This window comes from Onychostruthus taczanowskii, unplaced genomic scaffold (genome assembly GCF_017590055.1).
Source record: "Onychostruthus taczanowskii isolate IOZ18803 unplaced genomic scaffold, ASM1759005v1 scaffold28, whole genome shotgun sequence".
In the NCBI taxonomy this organism is placed as follows: Eukaryota; Metazoa; Chordata; class Aves; order Passeriformes; family Passeridae; genus Onychostruthus; species Onychostruthus taczanowskii.
In genome coordinates, this window is record NW_024500128.1 from 7,809,339 (window position 1) to 7,830,162 (window position 20,824).

Sequence of the window (20,824 nt, forward strand, 5' to 3'; positions counted from 1 at the left end):
AAGCATCAGTTTTCTTAGCATTTGCTGTACAAAATAAAGCAGTGCTGCCATGTCACATTTATTTAAGAAAGTAAGATGGACAGCTCTTTACTGCATCTAAATATCTGCAGGCAAATTTGACAGATATGGATCTTCTGCAAGAAACAGCAACAGTAAAAAGGGAAAGAAAAAAAATAGGTTCTTATAAATATCCAAAGAGAAATCATTCCTAGTCTTGGCAACAGATTTACAACATTCATTATTATATTTGTAATACTCTTTTCATGACTTCACGACTCATATCCTGTTCCAAAGTAAAATGCTATAAATAGAGCTGATAAGGGCATGGTTTTAATGTTATTTCCTTTATCACTCTGGTTACGGAGGAGAAATAAGCAGGGAATGGACACGATCCCTTCATAAACTGGTGAAAACAATACCAGGGAAAGAAATATAACACACAGCTCAAGACAGAAAACACTTTGTTCTATCTATAGAGCATACTCCTGGCTTGAGTCACGTTTTTATCACAGCAGTTATTTTACCACTGGAAGGAAAGTAGTGAGGAAGTTGCAAGCCCACACAACCTTCCTTTAAACGGAGATCTATCATTAATGCTCATTAAGTGCTCCACCCTTTATCTTCCTCCGCCTCCCCATCAAAAATCCACAGTGAATTGCAGATCCACCAGACATTCACAGTCAGCAGCTACAGTGGTTAAATTTTGCTTGGGGAAAACAAATATTCAAAAGCAGAGACCGTGGACATTGCAGTAGAATTCCTGGCACCACAGAAGCACAGAATAATTTGGGTTGCAAAAGATATTTAAGATCATCCAGCCCAACCATTGTTGAGTCCAGCACTAACTAAGCCATGCCTCCAAGTGCCTACATCTACATGTCCTTTAAATACCACCAGGGATGGTGACTCAACCTCTCCCCACTCCCCAGAGCAGGCTGTTCCAGTCATTGACAACCTTTTCCATGAAGAAATTTTTCCAACCTAAATCTCCACTAGCACAACTTAAGGCCATTTCCTCTTGTCCAGTTGTTTCTTCCTTGGGAAAGAACAACTCCTAACTTGCTACAACCTCCTTTAAGGGAGTAGTAGAGTCTCCCCTGAGCCTCCTTTTCTCCAGGTTAAACATTCCCAGTTCCCTCAGCTGGTCCTCATTATGCTCCAGACCCTTCCCCAGCTCTGTTGCCCTTGTCTTGACAAACTCCAGCACCTCAACGTGCTTCTTGCAGTGAAGGGCTCAAATCTGAGCACAGGATTCAAGGTGTGGCCTCACCAGAGCTGAGTGCAGGGGGACAATCACTGTCCTTGCCACAGTATTGCTGATCCAAGCCAGGATTTTATTGGCTTTTTTGGCCACCCAGGCACAGTGCTGGCTCATATCCCATCTTACTTCAGTAATATCTTGACACTGGTTTACTTAGCTGCCCTTTATTCCTATACTACAAATCTATTTCTGTCAGTTTTTTCTGTCTTCAGTTCTTGTGAAGTTACAGAATTGAGTAGGTCAAACATGGAAATGCAGTTTATAATACACTAGAGGTTATACAGTTAAAAACCAAAAGGAGCTCACAGTACAGGAGTATTACATTTTGCAGATCCTCTTCTCTTCCTCTTTTGTCTCTGATCAATACTGCCCATTACCATAAGGCAGACAAAAAATCCACCATAATGTGCAGTATTCAACAACAATGTATATTTTTTCTTTAGGGAAGAGCAAAAAATCCAGACAAAAATCTCAATAGAAAAACAAAACAAAATTACCAAGAGAGGGCAGACAGGAAATGCCTTAGTGATGTTCTTTGTAAATATAAACATGAGCAAAAACGCTCAGAAAATGGAAGGACAAAAAAGATAAACTGAGTGAATCATAAAATGAGAAGAAAATGAATGAGATTAATTGACTAGCAGAGAGGAGAAAGGAAGAGATAGAAAAATTTTTTTTTTAAATGTAAGGAGGCGAAATTTTTAGAAAATCAGTGATATCCATATATTCAACAGTTATTATTTTAAATTATCTACTGGATACATCCATCTGTCTATAGAACTAAATCTAGCTGGTGTCCAGCCACAAGTAGTGCACCCCTGGGATCAGTATTGAGCCTAGTCCTGTTTAATATCTCTGTCAACATTTTGGGTGAGGGGACCAAGTGCTCCTTCAGTCAGTTCACAGATGATGCCAAGGTGGATGGGAATGCTGATCTACTAGAGGGTGAGAAAATAGATCTTGACAGACTGGATGGATGGGATGAGGAAAACTGTCTGAGGTTTAACAAGATACCTACCAGTGGCCTGGCCATAAAATAAAAATTTGTTTTTAAATTTAATTTTAAAAAACTCCAAACTCATAATAAAGAAAATAAATATATTAAACGTAAATATGCAAAATTAGTAAATAAAAATATTAAAAGCTATTTTTTAATTTAAAATAAAATAAATTTAAGTATCATGCCAAGATCACGGAGAAATAATGCAAATTTCCCAGCAGCAAAAAAACTCCATACAAGACACCAAACTTAAAATTAAAAAGATTTTCTAAATTTATGGCAGAGTGCCTTTTTGATTTTCCATTGAATTATTCATTGAGTCTGTCACTACCTCAGGAACCCAAAATAGACCCTCAGAAGGCAGTGGACTAAGTGAAGGATTTTCCACACTTGACTACCATGGGTTTTAAAAGTCTGCATCAGCTTCAGTAGTGAAGCTTATACCTGCATCTAAGAGTTAATGACTGACAAAAGGCAAAATTTTGAAGACAGGTGTCTTCAAAAGCTTCTTCATCAAAATCCAGGAGGCTGCAACCACCAGACAGAAACATTTCTCCTTCACTGGGAAGAAATATCGACTTATCCAGTCCCTTAATCCTTCACATTAAAGATGAAATTGTCTCAAAGCATATTGCCCATGGCAACTGCAGATGTAATTCTCAGATTCCCGAGCCAAAATCAGAGCTTGGCAATGAAATAGAGATTCATTGTGATTAGGACATAAATACAGAACTGAAAGAAAGGCAAGATCCACTGTAGCTGCATTAATACTTCTAATAAGTCCCAGAGCAGGCAATTCAGGCAATTCAACGAATATTGCTGCACTATTAAAAAGGAGCATTTCTACAGACCAATTTTGTAAAATGATCCTGTCTGAATAGAGAACAAGCTTTTTAGCAGCCTGCTGCAGGTTAATATCAAGAGGTTCAGAGAGCTAGTTAGTAGAGATCATAAAAACTTCCTTAGACCCAAAATGAAAGGTCAAGCAGCATTTAAATATCCGGAAATTGCAGAGATTCTCTTCCTTTTCTTGACACTGCTTTTTTTTTTTTCCCTTAGCCTCCTTATCGCATATGGTAGGCTTTACAATTCCCTCTTCATTTAGGTGATTTAGGTAAGTCTAAGAAGCAAATCTTTAAGATAAGCTTCCTGAGAAGGGTAAGAGACTACTGCAGACAGACTCAGTTTCCATTCATCTCATCACCAACGTTGCTTTCTTCCTTGGGTAGCTTGTCATTTCCTTCAGCTTCAGCATCAGTCTTCTTCCGACATCCTTCACTCTGCACTGTCCCCTCTGATGCTGTATTTTTTATTTCCAATGCTTCCTCTCTCTTATCTCACTCTTCCAGGACATTCCTGAGTCATTATAAAAATTTCTTATGGCAAAGCTAAAATAAAGCAACAGTTATTTCTGTCTGCCTCTGGAAGACACTAGAATTGCAATTTAAACAAAGATGTGGAAGAAAAGTTGACACCTTCTACAGATATAGAAAAATAAGAAAGGAGCCACTGATATGAGATGGCTTAACATTTCCAAAAGTTGTGTTTATTCTGGAAAATTATGATGAACTTATACTTTTCAAACAAATATAGTGCCAAAACTATCTCAAGCTAAATATGCATGGTTCTGCAGGTTCTCATTTAGCGATAAATTTTCATTCTCATACAAACACATGCTTAGCATGAAGCATGACTGCAATTTTTACTGTCCATCTAAAGATAAGTATGCAGTGGTTTGTCTTGTATCTTCCTCCTTTCTTTGCAGAAGAGCCTTCTTCTTCTTCTTCTCTCTATGAAGAACCAACCAAATAATCATAAATCCTGGTGGTGAGGCCCAAGATGAGAAGGCTGCATTGCCCTGTCATCTTCAGAAGCAGCACCAGAATGTGCTCTTCACTTTGTAAATCACAGGTATGTGAGAGGGCATTGAACTGGCCCAGTTTGGAAACTACCAGTCAGGTACTCCTCTTCTCTCCTCCACAAATGCAAGAAGGCAATGCTTTTCCTGAAGTTGTCTCCTGGCTCACCAATGGCAGAGGTGGAAGGCAGAAACCTGCAGTATTTGCAGAATATAGCAAGTTTTTGAATTTTTTTTTTCTTTCATAATGTAAAACAGGCCCCATGGGTTCCCTGATGTTATTGTGGTATGGCTATATGAGAAAAACATCAACCATTACAGCACATCTGGCAGCCAGAGCTACATCACAAATGCTCTGAACACAGGGTAGATGGGAAAATCCATGACAATCAAGACAATCTCCTCATGCACAAGCATCTCAGCTTTGCAGGTGGAGGGACTGTGGCTGCACAAAAACTAGCCCAATCTTTGTATGCTACAGCTGCAACCTTGGTGTGATTCAAAACCTTTTGAGGACACTTGCTAGGCTTGCAACAATTTCTGGGCCCTATGGATCAGGGTGTCATTTAGACAACAGCTGCCATAAACCTGGGAACATTTAGGAGTGCTATGAATGGTGGAAAGGGATCTGAAGTCATGCAGAGCTGTAACATGCCATATGTGTCCCACTGCACATTCCACACAGGGCTGTGCAGAGAGTGCCATGACTCCTGTATGATTCCCTTCCTCAGTGCTAATGTTGTGTTTATGCTGCAATCAGCCCCTCCAGGATTTTGCATCTCTAACTGCAGAGGGACCCATCTCAATCCCCCTCAGAGATGGAGGTCCTCAGGGTTGTCATGTAAAGGAGAAACATTACCTGATATTTGGGAAGAAAGAAAACACAGGCAGAAAGACAGATATGAGTGGAATGGAAAGCTTCGCTGAGAAAAGACAAGAACACATTAATAATCTCGGTACATGGCTTAGGAAATTAGGACTCTTAGCATTCATTCACAAGACTCTCTAGGAAGACTCACGTAAAAAACCTCATTTGTCTCTCTACCGTCTACAGAAAAAAAAAGTTACATCTCTTTTGCTACCATTTCTGGGAGGGGAGGAAAGCATGGCAGAAATCAAGCTCAATTTTATTTCATAAAATGCTGAAATTATATGTTGGACTCCTCATATCTGATCAGGAGAGAGTGAGTAGGCACGAGGAGATTTGTGAATTGACGGAAGGATGTGTAGGCAGCCTCCTATACAACAACTGCATGGGTTAGAAAGTATACGGCAGACAGTCTGACTGTGACTCAACCCAGTTGGGTTCTGAAAGGTCTCTGCAGGATGCCAGCAATCTTCCTGCCTGCATCACTGGCACTTGCAAACAGCACCTGCTCCTCCTCTCTGACTTCTGAAAGCTTCAAATGCAAAAGAGGTCCCTCCTCAGCCTCCCCAAATGCAGCTGCTGGGGAAGAAGTGTCCCTGCATTAAAACTGTGTGAGTAACCAAATTACTAGCTCAGCAAATTCAGGGGAAGCTTCTTGAACCAAGTCAGCTTCTAATTTTCAGGTAATCAAAGTCCATGTGCTTGGTTTTTTCACTTGGAACATTGTAATAACTTTTAAAACTTGTTTTAAATGCAAGAACAGAAAATCTAAGAGCGTACCACTAAGTATCTTACACATCAGTCACAAAAATTTAGATGTGTTGGATCCATTATAAAATGGATCCAATTTTCAGCATGGATTTCAACACTGCCTTTCCACCCCAGCGATAATCTATTATATGGAAAATCTTACATGCAATATCAAACAAATATTTTAACAAAATAGATAAAATCAGTAGGAAAAGGGATAAACTTTCTCTTCTGCAGATGAGACTTGAATTTCAGGCTAGAGTAAAATGGTATTTTGCCTACAGATGAAGAGCCTACTAGTCGAATAAAGGGCAAAGAACTGGACAAAAACTTAGGCAGCCACCTGGACAGAACCCAAAATAGGTGACCAGCCAATGTTCAGACCCAAAGCTGCTAATTTTATTTGCATTTTCGGCCTGAAGCACCAATCCCTTGTGCTTAAACAAAATGATGAGACACAGTATGTGTCCTCTCAAGGCAGAATCTGACCCCAAAGCAGCAGTGAATCCCGCTAGAATATAGCTGGTCAGAAACACAGAAGAAAAATACAGACAAGCCACCAATTTTGTCAGTCATCAAATTCATTAGAATGAGAAAGGTTTTTTTCCACAGACTCTTTACACTCAGAAAAATTAAAAAGCACACTGCTACAAGTTACCAGTAAGAAAAATTTCAGTATGTCTGTACTGAATAAAGTCTGCCTTCAACGGTAACTTATAATTTTATTTTTAAAATTAGTAGAATGTGAAGCTGAAGTAGTTTTGGAAAGGAATAAATTGAAAGTGGGGGAACACATGACTTGTCGGCTACAAAAGAACAAAAAATTATCTGTCACAAAGCTCTATTCCAATCATTTTCTTCTCTGTTAAATTTAATTATACACTCTAGCTGTCCTATAATTATGGATCTTGGGAAGCTACCAATTATTTTCTGTGGAAAATTTTAAAATTTCTTGCAGAAATTCAACATTACTTCCATCAATGCCTTCCATATACTATGTCATCACCTATTAAAAGCCAAGCCTCTACAGTGATTGATTATTTAAGTGCAACATTAAAAAACCCAGTGTATATCAGTCACTGATAGCACCAGACAATTAATTAAAGAGAAAGAAAAGACAACTTAACAGGAAACTAATTAAATAGGACACTTTTTTAAAAAAACAATGATAGCCAATGACACCACACAGGAAAAGAGAACATGTTTGTTTTTTTCCCATTCACTAAACAATCTTTCTACTGGAGGCTCCAGTCATCTTGTATGGCAAATGAAAACCTGAGGTTTAAAATCTGTTAACTAAAAGTTTGTATAAACACTGTGTTTATGTGAACGAAGACAGCAAGTAGAGAAAACATATTACTGCAATTTCAGGAAAAAGTATACAATGGAGAAAAGGTGAATGAAACAAGTAGACTGTGGGGAAGTAGTTAAAAAAAAAAAAAACAGGGGGAAAAATGTGGTTATTTTTGTTTCTTCCTTCACCGTGTGACACCCATATTTTCACCCTGAAATGCTTTTTACTTTCACGATGCAGAATCACCCATCTGCTGCAGTGCCTTCACACCCATGTTCTTTAACAAATTGCAATTGTATTTACTCTTCCGACTTTAGTGTGCTAAAGTACATTAGTTTTCTACTGGTCTTTGAAGCCCCCAAGAGGGCACTTCAGTTTCAGACATCCTTCCTACCTAACTAATCTATTTATTATGCAAATTACTTCTAAGCAGAATCTCTTATGAGAGGCAGAACAAGGATTGAAAAGAGAAGACATCACTTATTGACTGTATTCTCTTCTAACTTCTGCTTATCCATTATTTTCATTAATACAAGAACTAAGGATGCCCCTGCTCCATGACCCTAAGAGTCATAGGTCAGACTGCAGGGAATTGTGGTTTCCATTGAAATGCAGCACTGCCAATACACTCACTGAAACCATTATGACTTCCTGATAGTGTCTCTGCTTAATACATCACATTCTATCAGGGAAAACTTCAGATATTCCCAGTTTGTTTCAAACCAGCTCTGATTTTCAGCCTCAATTTCTAATTACTGCATAGCAGAGAGATAGTATCTGGGGCTTAGGAATTAACCCATGGCACAAGAATCAATTGAATTGCAAAGAGAAAAGTTGAAAATAATCTCTCCTCCTAGGAAGCAAACTATTTTCTTAGTATCAACAATGAAAAGAGAAGAGCTCCTGTCAAACAAGTTTTTCAGGATGCAAATGCATAGCTGACTGTATAGCTAACAATTTCTTGTGGAAACTTTAGCTTGACCACAGGAAAAAATTTATTAGGGTACAGGAGTAGAAATACATCTGAAAAAATAAGCAAGGTCAACGGGCTGTACAAGCAGAGCAAATTGGCATTGTGGGAGGTTTGGGAGCCAAAGGCCATGGAGGAAAGGTAATGTTACATGTGAAATAAGGAACTTGAAAAAGGAACAGGCATGTCAGGGCCCACAGGAAACTACTGTACACCAGCTAGCAAGTCAAGGAGACAAAGAGAGAGAAAGTAGGCGTCTTTTGCAATCAAAGACTATGAACGCTGTAGGAGTTGCACAACACCATCATCTCAGAGGTGCTCCTACTGCGTCAGCAATGCTGTATAAACACTAAGTAGAACTCCTCAGAGTGGTGGATAGACTAACATACTCCCAAAGCACATTTACAGTCCCCAAAGCAGCTTTAGGCAAGCAATTGAATCTGAGAGTGCCTCTGCAAGGCATTCTAGTGGATGTGTGCTCTTTCTCAGGAGGGAAATACATGAGGTAGTCAGGCACTCTCCTAACAGGAATATTGCAGGAACAAAAACAGGCAGCTCAAAACAACAAAAATTCTCAGTAATGCAGCAGCAAAAATACTGCATTATAGAAACAGGGCTGAGCCGGCAGCAAAATCCTTTCCAAAAAGTGGCTAATTACATGCTTCACTGAATCCAATTTTTAAGACCGCAACTGCAACATGAATATGAAAAAATAAGAAAAATTTTAAAGATATCAATGAAAGCTCTATTTCAACAGAATTTTTGTCCTCTTTCAAATGCTTCACACTCCTTTGAAACATGTCTGACCCATTTGGAAGCACTGGCTACCTCTAATTCTCTAAACAAAATTTTCATAAGTATGAAGTAGCACAGTCCAGATCTTATCAAATTTTAATGAGAAACAGTAAGCAATTTTCTTTTCATAAACAAAAACACATTCAGCACAGTTTCTCCAGAAAACATGCTCTTTGTTTATTACCTGAGATAGCCCTTGATTTCAGGGATTTAGAGGGATTGATAAATACTATTGTATTGCATACTACCACAGTGTCCTTTTAAAGTTATTGCTAGATTCAGATGGAGGAGAAAGACCCATTTAAAGAGCAAATCCTGCAATCCCATGGTATGGTATTATGCCCATACATATCAGCAGGCCTTTTGCAAACCTATTAGAGCTTTGACACCAATTTAATTCAAACAGAAAACAGATGATAACATATATTAAAAGACCACTCTTGACTTTTAGTGGAAATGATTGGTGTGTCTACTGTTTTCTTCCTATACAAAACCTTCTTTAAGCAGGTGTGCATGAGCATTTTTCTTGGGGAATTAAACCATCCCTATGAACTCCAGACACTGACTTTTGTGACTGTCCTCCCTTCCTATCTGTGCTTGCTTGGTTTATGCTTGGCAAGCATTCGATTTCAATAAAGTGCAGGAAAAGTTGTTCTCTTCAGAGGCAGGTATTATTCAGCTGTATGCCTCTTCTTGTAGAGATGCAACACATAACCTCCTCTAACTACCTTTGAAATAACCTTGAAATAATGCAGGAAGCGGAGTGGGCAGGGGGCAGAAATAGGTTATGCAAGTAAATTGTGACACTTTGTACATATTTTACTCCCAGCATGACCTCTCCTACAGCAGTAGTTTTAGTGGCAGCATCTTAACCCTCAGTACCCTGCCAACTCAGTCACCTCTCAAAGCACTTGATCCTTTAATCCTCCTTTCCACAAAAAAAATACTGTGAGTTTTTGGTAGACTTGGAGCAGGTCAGAGATTTCTGCATAATTACTCCTTTCTGAGTTCATGGTCATCCATTATGCATCTGGCAAAAGCACAGGCTCATTTCTCTTCTCTTTGCAGGCCTAAGCAAAAAGCAGTACTTGCAAAAAGTAATAGCTAGAATATTTGACTCAGCAATGACAGAATAGACACCTGTACACAACTTTCTCCCAGAGCTTTTATAGACTTACATCACGTTTTAGTGTCATGTGGCTTGTCTTCCTAGAGTTTGTTGTTAATGATTTTGAACCCCCAATATAAAGTCAACTGCAAACAGGACATAATTACTGTGAACAGGCAACTGCAAAGATCTCCATGACAAGAGGAAGCCTTACCCGAATATAAGCATCCTGGTGATGTTTAGCAAAGTACAGCATGTTGTCGAGGGCCAGCATTCCAGGAGGGGTCTGTGTGAAATCCATTGCTGGGTTTACGTGATTCTGCAAAAAAAAAGAGCAAGATCACTCAATGAGCACCTTTACAAAAGCTACCAGTTACCCAGTGTTGGTGAGCACCCTGTTAGCGTGCTGTGTCAAAAAATGTTCAGCAACAGAGCTCTTTTTGCTGAGCAGAAAACTCTAAACAAGGAAATGGCCCATGACTGGAAAAACTCTACAACCAAATGCAGCCACTATGAGGCTGGCATGCCAGCAATTCACTTCTGCAGCTGTGGAATGGAGTTTCCCAAAGGCTGAATGCTTTAGAAACACAGACGCCCATGTTGTTCATGGAGTGGTGGTGCTACAGATTAAAAGTACATGAAAATACAGATAATTGAGCCAACAGACACCAAAACACCTATTTATACAACTGTTATGGAACTATTTCAAACAAACCACAAAAAAGAGAAAAAAACCCTACCAGACTAAATAGCTGTATTAAGTCTATTGGATGTTGTGGACTTCTGAACACAAATGGACTCAGATAAAATTTCATATGAAAATAAACAGGAACATGTTTTGTTACATTCTGAACCTATTAATTTCATCTATGGAATCAATTAATAAGCATACCATATATAACTAGAACTCATTAGCTTCCACATGCACATATATATTGCAGATGTTCAGTTTCACACACTACATGAAAAATTAGAAGTGCTCAAAATATTTATTAACTCAGCTGATTCTTTGATTTGATGGAATGAAATGTACATTTGAATAAGCTTCATGTAGTTCATGGTTTAGACATGAAAATTTGCCTGGCTACACCAAAGAAGCTGCTCGGAAGTCCCAAGAATATGTCTCCATTGAAAAATGCCTCCCTTCTGCTAAGCTCTTTTCATTACCTTCTCAATGTCTCCTTCTCTACTCTTCATTCTGACACAGAAAAATATCCCTAGCTCCTTTGCAATGGCATTTCTATTCTGCGAGACCCAGGTGACAGGGACTTTAAAAGTGCATTTACTACCAGAAAACTGGCAAAGCTCAACACAGTTTCTTCCATTACTCCATTTCTGCAGTGTGCTCAGGGTCTGATCCACCCCCTTCACTGATAAAAGCATGGGTTTTACTACTTTTCCTTCTGTTGAGTCTGTCAGGCCATAAGGTGCTAGAAGTGAGTGATTTTACTTTTTTGCCCATTTTAGTTTCAGATGTATCATACATTGGTTTTAGCCAGTCAATAATTCACAGTCACATAAAAGATTAAAAATAGTAGAAACCAATATTTATGCATTAAGATGCCTGCTGCAACTTCAAAAGTAGACAAATATATTATTCTGGAAATGGCATGCAGAACCTGTTGATTGTACATTTCCAGATTAGGGCTGCTGGTGTACAAGCAAAACAATCACAGGCTTATTAGGGAATCAAAAGGATGCCTGGAACCCTAGATTTTATACAGAAACATCTATGTAATAAGTATTTAAGAAGGGTATTTGTAGTTTAGAAAGGGAAAACAATGTCTTACTGAGTTGTAAGTTTCAAAAACTCTCCTTTAAACTTTTTTTTTCACTTTCATCTGCTCATCTGAATGACAGACGATAGCCTTTCATGGCTATTTCCCCAACTCAGCCTTTCATCTTCCACATTGATGCATTTATCAGTCAGAACATTTAAAATCAGTAAAAACTGCTTCACACACATCACAAGACCTACAGACTTCAGCTTCTGGGAAGAGAAAACTTTCCCTCCTTAAATTTTCAAGCATTTCGAAAAGGGCATTTTAAAAGAGGCTGAGTCTCACAGATACACAAATGGCCACCCCCAAAACCCAGCATGAATATCTTACAGACCCTTCTCTGCATTTGAAACTACCTCCATTTTGGCCACAAAGTACACATCCTGAGGAACAACTCTCAATACTTTACTGTGTCATGAGGTCCATTTCCTTGGGTAAGCTACTGGGAACCACAGGAAGCACCAGTCAGCAGGGACCCCTACAGCACCAGTGTTATAAAACTTATGCAATTAGAACTACAGCATAGGGTGAATGTGCACTCTTGGCTCCCATGCTACAGCACAGGTAGGGTACACTTGGATAAAAACGTGACAAGCACAGAGAGTTTCAAGACCCAGCTACATTTCTCCAGCTGTTAAAATACTAGTACTTATTTCACTGGCATTTACAATAGTAAAATAAATGCAGGACACGAATAAAAAGCCTGACCTACTGTTGCTTGTATAGTTCTTTGCTTCATCCCATTCTAAACAACAAAAAAGCCAGCAAGGACATGAGGAATCTCATGATGTTTAGTAAGGATGACTCATTTTGTCTCTTACCATCACTACTAGTTCTATGTTCAATCAGAAAAACCATCTCTCCATCACTTTTACTTTATCTCCAAGTCAAGCCTATAAACCCAGCTATTTTCAGTTTGTTTCTGTTTTTCAAAAGTTTCTGTCTTGTGGGATCCCAATATAACTAGGGCTTGATCTTCAGCTCTGTTGATTTAAATAACTAGAAATACAGAAGCAGATAATAGCTGAGGATCCACAAGACAGTTCTGGCATGTGTGAGACAATACATTACCTTCAATTATTTTTCAAATTCAAAAGGAATGTCAGACATTTTGTTCCCTTCCTTCTTTCTCCCTCCCCTTAAAATCATCCTTTTCTTAACATGATGAATATTTGTGGTTGAAATATTAAGTAATTGAGGGTGGGTTTAGAAATGAGATACAAAGCTACATTATCTAAAATGCTGTAGTGAATAATTCAGAAGTAGGCAAACACCCTACCTACAATATAATTTATTAAATATACGGAAGACAGCACTTCAGGCATATTTATTGCATCCATTTAGTACAAAATCTATGGCAATTTTAGTTTATGAAAGGCTAGGAGTAAGAAATACAAATAAAACAATTTGTTACTTGCAATTTTTCAGATAATTTTTTATTTTTTTCCACTAGGCTGAGTAATATCTTTGCATTTTTCAGCTTCAGTATCTATGTGGTATTAAACAGCTTATGCTCTTATGCCACACATGTTAACATACCAGAACATTCAAGAATCTGCTAGCCAACTCATTAGGATACTGCGGAAACAAAAGTTCATTGGTTTTGATAAGATGAAAACTCAAAATCACATCTGCTTATGCTATTAAAAAAAAAAAAAAACCAGAAAAAAATCATGTAGCATGTTTCACAATATGACAGCTATTCTGGCTAAATCCCAGCGCAGTAATTAAATACAGACAACCTAGCATTCTAATGCAGTTCTGGCTGTGTAAAGCTTTCTTCTGTATCCTGAATGGCTTCACTCTCTTATTCCTGGCTTCTGCAGCAATCCCTGAGGGATGTATAGATTTCAGTGTTAGGTCCTCATGTCCTCACACCAAGGTGCCTATTCACAGCAAGGGTGTATTGTCTGTAACTGCTAATGGAATAAGGACCACTTACTCCTTACATTATTCCTAACAACAGTATCTTCCATGTGCACACGCTGAAGCACAGGAACTATTTATTTCCCTGCATTTCTAGGTGATTAACATACAAATTTATTTCTGTCTTGACAGGTATTGACAGCTTATCACAGATTTTGCACCGGTGCTGTGTGCAGTAGCCATGTAAATCAGTCACCAAATCATGCTAGTCTGTCCTGAAAGCAGTATGGAGCAGATGTTAGACCCAGTAATAGTTTTCCCAATCCCAAAGCAACTCAGGTGAATCCCTGTTCTGCATAGCTCACTTCTGTAAGTGGCATGACAAAAACACATCAGAAGTTTCCAGGGAAGAGCCAGGACTGTAAAAGAAATTATAATAAAACAACTTCCAAATATCACAAGAATCCAATTTTAATGGTGTCTTTCTAAAATGAACCCTCTCAAAACTGGTCTTTTTTTTTTTTTTTTTTTTCTTCTTTTAAACAGAAAAAAGAACAATCTGTCTACCAAGGTAACACCAGGGGCAGCAATTTCTTTCTCCCATCTTCAATTACTCGCTTAATCATTTTCTTTGTCCTTTTAAATCTAAACCACTGTTCTGTGGGCTGGGAAGGAAAGCAATTACCTACCTGGTTCTACAACACCTCTGCAAAATCTTCCCCGGATAAAACTGGGAAATCATAGTAGTAAATACATGGATGTTTGTTCCTCAGAACTCAGGACAAGAATATTAGGAACTTCTAAAGTAAGATTTAATGTGACTTATGAATTGACAAACTTATGCTAAAAGTATCAACGAGCATAAAGACTCACCATTTACCCCTTCCCTAAATAAACCTGAAGTTTTACGTGTAACATGTTCCCATCTGTTCATTTACACAAGAACTATAAATAAGGAAAAATACTACATTAAACCAACGTTTGTGAAGAGGTAGTCAGCTAAAATTCTTAATGAGGAAATATTTTTGTCTTTTTATTTAACAGCACTGTATTCAAAGAGATGGTGATGTTGCTCGCCACTTCCATTATCACACTTAATGAGATATAACAGTGACTTGGGAATTTTCAGCCTCTATGTAATCAATGAAAGCAAGAACTAGCAGATTTGTTTTTCTCTTGATAACTACTTAGATGTGCAAATGTGATTTTTTTTTTTTTTTCCCAAAGCCTATTTTTTAAATTTACAACAGAACTCAGTGCTAGAATGAAAATGTATCTGGATGATTCCTGAATTTAAAAAAAAAACCCTACAAACAAAACCACAAAAAACCTCATACTGTAATGCAAGCGAGAAGCATCCAAAGCTCAGTAACTGCTATATGTTTGAAAGAATATTAAGAAAATAATTTAAGATGCTTTCAGTGAAAGTCATTTAAATCACATCCCCACTATTCGACCACATATAAAGAACTCCAGTATATTTCTACTGGACATAATTTTAATGAAGATTTACAAATTATATCTGCATACAAGGATGGTGGTTTTTCCTTAAACTAATTTCTAGGTCCTTTTAGCTTTGTGTTTTGGCAAATATTTGTCCATTTCTACTAGCAAGTAGAAATTTTGTTGTTTGTTTTTCTTTTTTGGTGTTATTGTTGTGACAGCTTTGGGATACATATTAGTATTCTACAAATGTTATCCTCCAAAAATAAAACACATTGCTATCTAGGTAACATGTTAATCAACAGATCAAGTCTGTTGATTAACATGTTACCTAGATAGGAATCTGACTGGATCAAGTCTGACCAGGATCAAGTTTGACCAAGATCCAGGATCTGCTGGATCAAGTCTGACCTCACCAATATAAATCTGACCCTTTAAATAGCAAAGAAATTTTAAGAGCAATCTGCACATCATTTGCCCTACAAAAGATAAAAAAGCAGTGATTTGACTACCGTATATCCTTAACTCATTGAGCTACTATGTAATCTAACATAAAGAGCAATAGGGTTCTATGTAAGTCACCACCAGAAATCTGTCCCAGTCATGTAAAGATGCTATAGTGGAAAAAATTGTAAAAATCTGAATGTTAAGGAAGTGCAATTAAATCACCTAAAAATCACTAAATAGACCATAACAGGCATGTCAAAAGCACTACATATTTTCCATCATGAATAAATTATACATTATAAAGCAAGACAAAAAGCTTTTGCATAATTCTTTGTATTTTACATATACCTACATTACATGGAGCTAATGGTTTGGATTCCAAAATCTTAAACCCTACAGGCTGCCAATAATTTGAAAGCCTAGAAGAATACAAAATGACTGCTGTAACTCAGATGATCACATCTTGTCCAATGCATAAAAACTGTGAGCCACCTTTCAAGTTTGATTTCAGTTACTAAGGGCAGATTTCAAAGTTAGATGCATGCCCTTCACAGATTATTGACTTCTTACTACTGAAGTAATGTTTACTGGGCAAATGTAGTTATCAAGCTGTAATGCATCATGTACTCTTTCAGGGATATTTAGAATGAATCAATAGGATGTGGTCATTTCAATTAAATTTTTTCAGCATGGAAAATTACTTTCAGATATCTCACCATACCCACTAAGCTTAGAGAAAAATGGAATAAGCAGTCAAACATCCAGTTGCAGATATAGCTGGGACTGGGTCAAAAAACTAAAAGCCATACTAGTTTATTTACTGAGATCACCAGATCATTTTACAACCAGACCCTACCAGATTTCCTGTCTACCCTGACTTTTTGGGCAAAGTCAGTCCACGTTAGATTAAACGGCTGCCGGATGAGATGTGAGCTAATCCAGATGGCTTTCACTGCAGGGAATTAGGGACCCTTCCCATGAGAACTTCTAGAGGCTCAGCTGCAAGAGTGTGAAGCAGGTGTCCCTCCAGCCAGGGCTGCTGGAGAGCAACCAAGAGCTACAGCTTTTCAGAAAGCTCAGCTTGTACAAAATCACAATGGAATATATTACCCACATGATGGCCAGCAAGCCACTTTTGCATTGTCTGAACTACAACACTCATGAAGTACACTGGGAAAAACTGGCACACAGTACCCCCAAACTCAAAAGAACTACTGTTATAAATACGGGCTTCTTTATGACTTTGGAATCTGTTGGGAGATGACTGCTTTAATTTTACCAATGTCATTAAAGCAGCTTGCCCTCTCTATACAGACAGAAACTAAGGCATGAATTCTCATCCTGCCCAGCAGGAGAAATATCAAGCTAGCAAGAAGACACTTATGTGAGAAAACAGTGTGAACAGTGCTAGCAGGAACAGCAAGCCAAAGAAATCAATCCATCTACACTTGAATACTGCAAATAAACATGGACTAAATGTTTGCGACCAGACAGAAATCATCCCCACAAGACTCAAAACCTGCTTCAGCAATTTTATCTCTGTGACTTCTATCAAATGTGTCAATTAGTTAGACTTCGTGCTCCTAAGTCAAACTTTGTCATGAAAAGCTTTTATTGAGTTTGGAAAGCGTAATGCACGTTCAGTAAGGTAGATGCAACTTCCACTCATTATTTAAGCATCTGGCTCCATAATTCAGTAGAAATTCAGAGCTCTTCAACAGACACTTTTTTACAAAACTTAAGGAAAAGATACAAAATAGTTAATGAGTGTACATATATATTTTAGCATAAGCTCCAAACAAATGAGTTACATTGCCTATCAATAAGGAAAAAAAGAATCTCTATACCTTTTTTTTTTAAAGTAAAATGAAAAGTTCAAAACCAAATTGTGCCAAATCTTTGGCTACTTGAATTTGAATTTTCTAAGCCTTAGACTACTACAACAGCATACATTTTATTGCTTTAGGTACACTCCGGGCAGTTTTTTCTGAAATTTTTGACATAACATTTGCTTCTGAAATTTAAGGTGCATTGATTAAAACAACTTTCAGTTATATTCCCTTAAAAGAAAAATTATTTAAATTATAAGCAATAAGGTAAAATCAAAATTAGTCAAGTAAAAATAATCATTTGAGGAAGATTATTTCCTGAGGATGTGCATCTGCGGGGAGGCCACATGTGAAGCAGCCAGTTTATTGCTGCAGTGGCCTCACTCCCATGTCATCACTGAAAAGCGAAATTCTGAATTCCTTCCTGCTGCAGCAAAAATCATCTCCAGCAAAGGACATGATGCTTGTGTCCTATGGTAGGCACAACCACAGAACAAGAAGATTGACAATCCATTTGAGCAGTGAATTATAGTTCTCTTGGAATTTCATGACTACCAGTGACAGTGGTGGCTGGGGACATCTCTACAATCCATGCTGCTTTGAGAACAGTGAGCTTGGAAAGGAACCTGAATTCAATGCCAAGCATCACAAGGTAAGCTGGGATAGATCCTGCTCTCCCCTTCAGATATTTCTGTAGAAAGGTTCTGTGATTTTCCTTTTCAAACAAGCTGGCTAAAACCCCTGTCATGTGCAAAAGGAAAGGCCCAGGCTGTGTTTAGCTCAAACACAGTGGAGAGAAGTCAGCCCCCTATGTCTGAGAAAACCCCAGTTCAAAATGAATCATCCATGTGAATCTACTGGCTGCCTGGCAGCCAGATACAACAGCTGTCCAAATTTAAAATGGAAAATTCTGTCCCAGAGCTCTGGAAAACAGAATTGAAATGGCATTTGCAGCCAGCATATGGACCTGCAGAACCAGTTGAAAAAGCCAGCTACCGTTTAGAAGCTCTGTGGTTCACCCACTGACACTTCTTTTATTACCTGTGACCAGGTCAAGCTTCTAATAATTGCAGAGGATAAGATGAAAACTAATCTACAGCAAAGGAGCTGTCAACATATGTGATATTTTAGACAACTTTGGATGGACATTCCCAAGTACAAAATTACCAGATCTACAGTCAAATCTTTCCCCTGCTGGAGTACAAACAGTCAAGCTCTGTAGATGTCAGGGACAAGTTTGGAATATGAGACCAATCCCTCTTAAAACCTTTGAGTCCATATTCTGCCTTAAATCAGCAATAACCTATGCCCATCCTGTAGGATACCCTCATCTGTCCTCAATAGCAAGGTAATAAAAAAAAATACACAACCAAAAAAATCCCCAAAAAACCCCACAAAGATTAAAAAAACACTGGATCCATTCACTAGAGAATTTCAGTTCCCTTGAACTTCAGCTGCATTTTTCTTTGCCTCTTTCTCCAGGAATGTCAAGCTCTTCTGATTAGAGTTGGGCTCTGCAAAATGCTGATATGTGTTGCATGTCTGGGTACTGTTCTGCTCTGCCTTCATTCTCCTCCAGACAAGTGTCAAAAAGATGATGCAGCTGCATCAAAATGTAGGGAGACTTTTAAAAAAAAATAAGTAATTTTTAAAAAGACATACCTCTACTATTCTATTATTTTATGTGTGGGCTGTGCAACAAGTGGACTACACGTAACTACCAAAATATTCAGAATTCAGATATGAAGGTGTTTTTAATTTGGGGAAATAAATTGGTTGTTTTAAAATAACATATTTATTTATTTAAAAATAAGGTGCATTTCTTCCTTGTCTTTGAATTTATTCTCAAGCCTCAATTAATGATATCACATATTCAAAAAGAATGTTTGTTACTCTTTGTAACTGAAGAAAATCTAAATATTTTGTTTCTGTACTATTTACTGTCCTTTAAATATTACAACATGCCAAAAAACCCCATGAGGAATGAGATGAGGAGGAAAAAGAAATATACCCATGTAAGTAACACACATATCTGTTTGCATGCATGCATACACTGAAAAAACTTAATAAACTTAAATAAAATATTTGTGGTAATTAACATTAAATTGAATTTACACAGTTCCACAAAACTACCATCATTTAATACAAGACCAATCCCAAGGGTTTGTCTAGAATCATCTATCCAAGCCAAGTCTTGTGAAACAGATGAAGCCCACACAAAAAAAGAATTGACATGTCATTATATCTGACTGGTTTTGTGGGGGATATTTTTTTTTTTTTTTTTTTTTTTTTTTTTTGCGTGCAAATTCTGAAACACATGGTACATAATATCCAGAGAAAGACATCCAAGGTCCATCCATCTCCCAGTCAAGGAGTCAGAAAATAATTCTTCTGTTAAGAAACAAACTATTCAGCCCAACTACATTCAAATCCATGGAGCTTGCCTGCCCCCACGAGCTCACAACTGGGACGCACATGGCAAAGAAAACTATTCATTGAAACGATAAATAGTATATATATATATAGAAGAAAAAAAATCAACCAGAAATGTAGCAATCCATTGTGACTAACTTTAAATTAGCATATTTACATTTGTTAGTGGATTTTCTTCAAGAGAAGCATGCTTTTTCAAACCACAAAGATTTTAATACTTTTATTTTACAAGTTCACAGTTGAAAATACTGGAAAAGGTATAAATACTAAAATATCAACCTTTTATTCCTCCTCCTCAAAACAACTATCTTCATTAAGAAACTGATTTAAAGGATAATTCCTTCAACTAATACTTATAATAAGCACAAAATAATGAAATAAATAATTTAAAAAAATCAAAACACAAAAGGAATGAGGTAATACAGAGCCACACAGACACACAATCATAGATATTTCATTCTGGTTAGTTTCAACTTCATTGTTGAAGTGATACTGAAAGGTCAAAGAAGCTCAGTGGCCCATCAAGATTTTTTTCCGTTTCTTTTAAATCTATTCTCCTCTGGAAGGACTAAACCTAAGAGGAATTAAGTTTCATATGATAAAAGGCTGGTTTATTAATTTTGCCAGTGTTCAAGTTGCTAGATTCCCACAGATCCAGACAAGTACTCCTGAGAAATCACATGCAGCCGCATGGTAAACAACAACAGCAGCTTTAACATATGGATTTCGTGGTCTATCTTATTGGTCGCTATAAAAATGCATCTGACCCAGGGACCTCATCCCGTGCCCATCAGCTCAGATGAACAGCACAAAGTTTATACAAAATGAGTAGCTTCTCTACTATACAGACGTCATCAGGTTTGGCTTTCCTGGTTACAACATAACCCATTTTCCTTAATAAGAAAAAAGTTCCTCAAGTTTTCTCTGAGCCATTTAAAACCTCATGCCTCCAAACAGCAGTAATTCTCTTGCATTCTTCTGTTAGCACCCAGGATCCACAGACAGCAGTCTGACAATGAAGAAAAATTGCACTGTCTTTGGGATTTACAGATAATTCTCGGGTTTTTTGTCATTCTTGCGTATTTATTCCACACTGCAATCACACTTGGCTGAGAGGATGT

General features: G+C 37.7%; 1 protein-coding gene across 7 annotated transcripts in view; it reads right to left on the bottom strand.

Moving 5' to 3' along the window:
* The window catches only part of ELMO1 (engulfment and cell motility 1), a 302,722-nt gene that overhangs the window by 150,373 nt on the left and 131,525 nt on the right, over positions 1 to 20,824 (bottom strand). For all 7 annotated transcript variants that reach the window (XM_041407809.1, XM_041407811.1, XM_041407814.1 and 4 more), the window contains one exon: positions 10,119 to 10,223. In XM_041407809.1, coding sequence (XP_041263743.1) covers positions 10,119 to 10,223 — 105 coding nt within the window. The remainder of the gene's footprint in view (positions 1 to 10,118; positions 10,224 to 20,824) is intronic.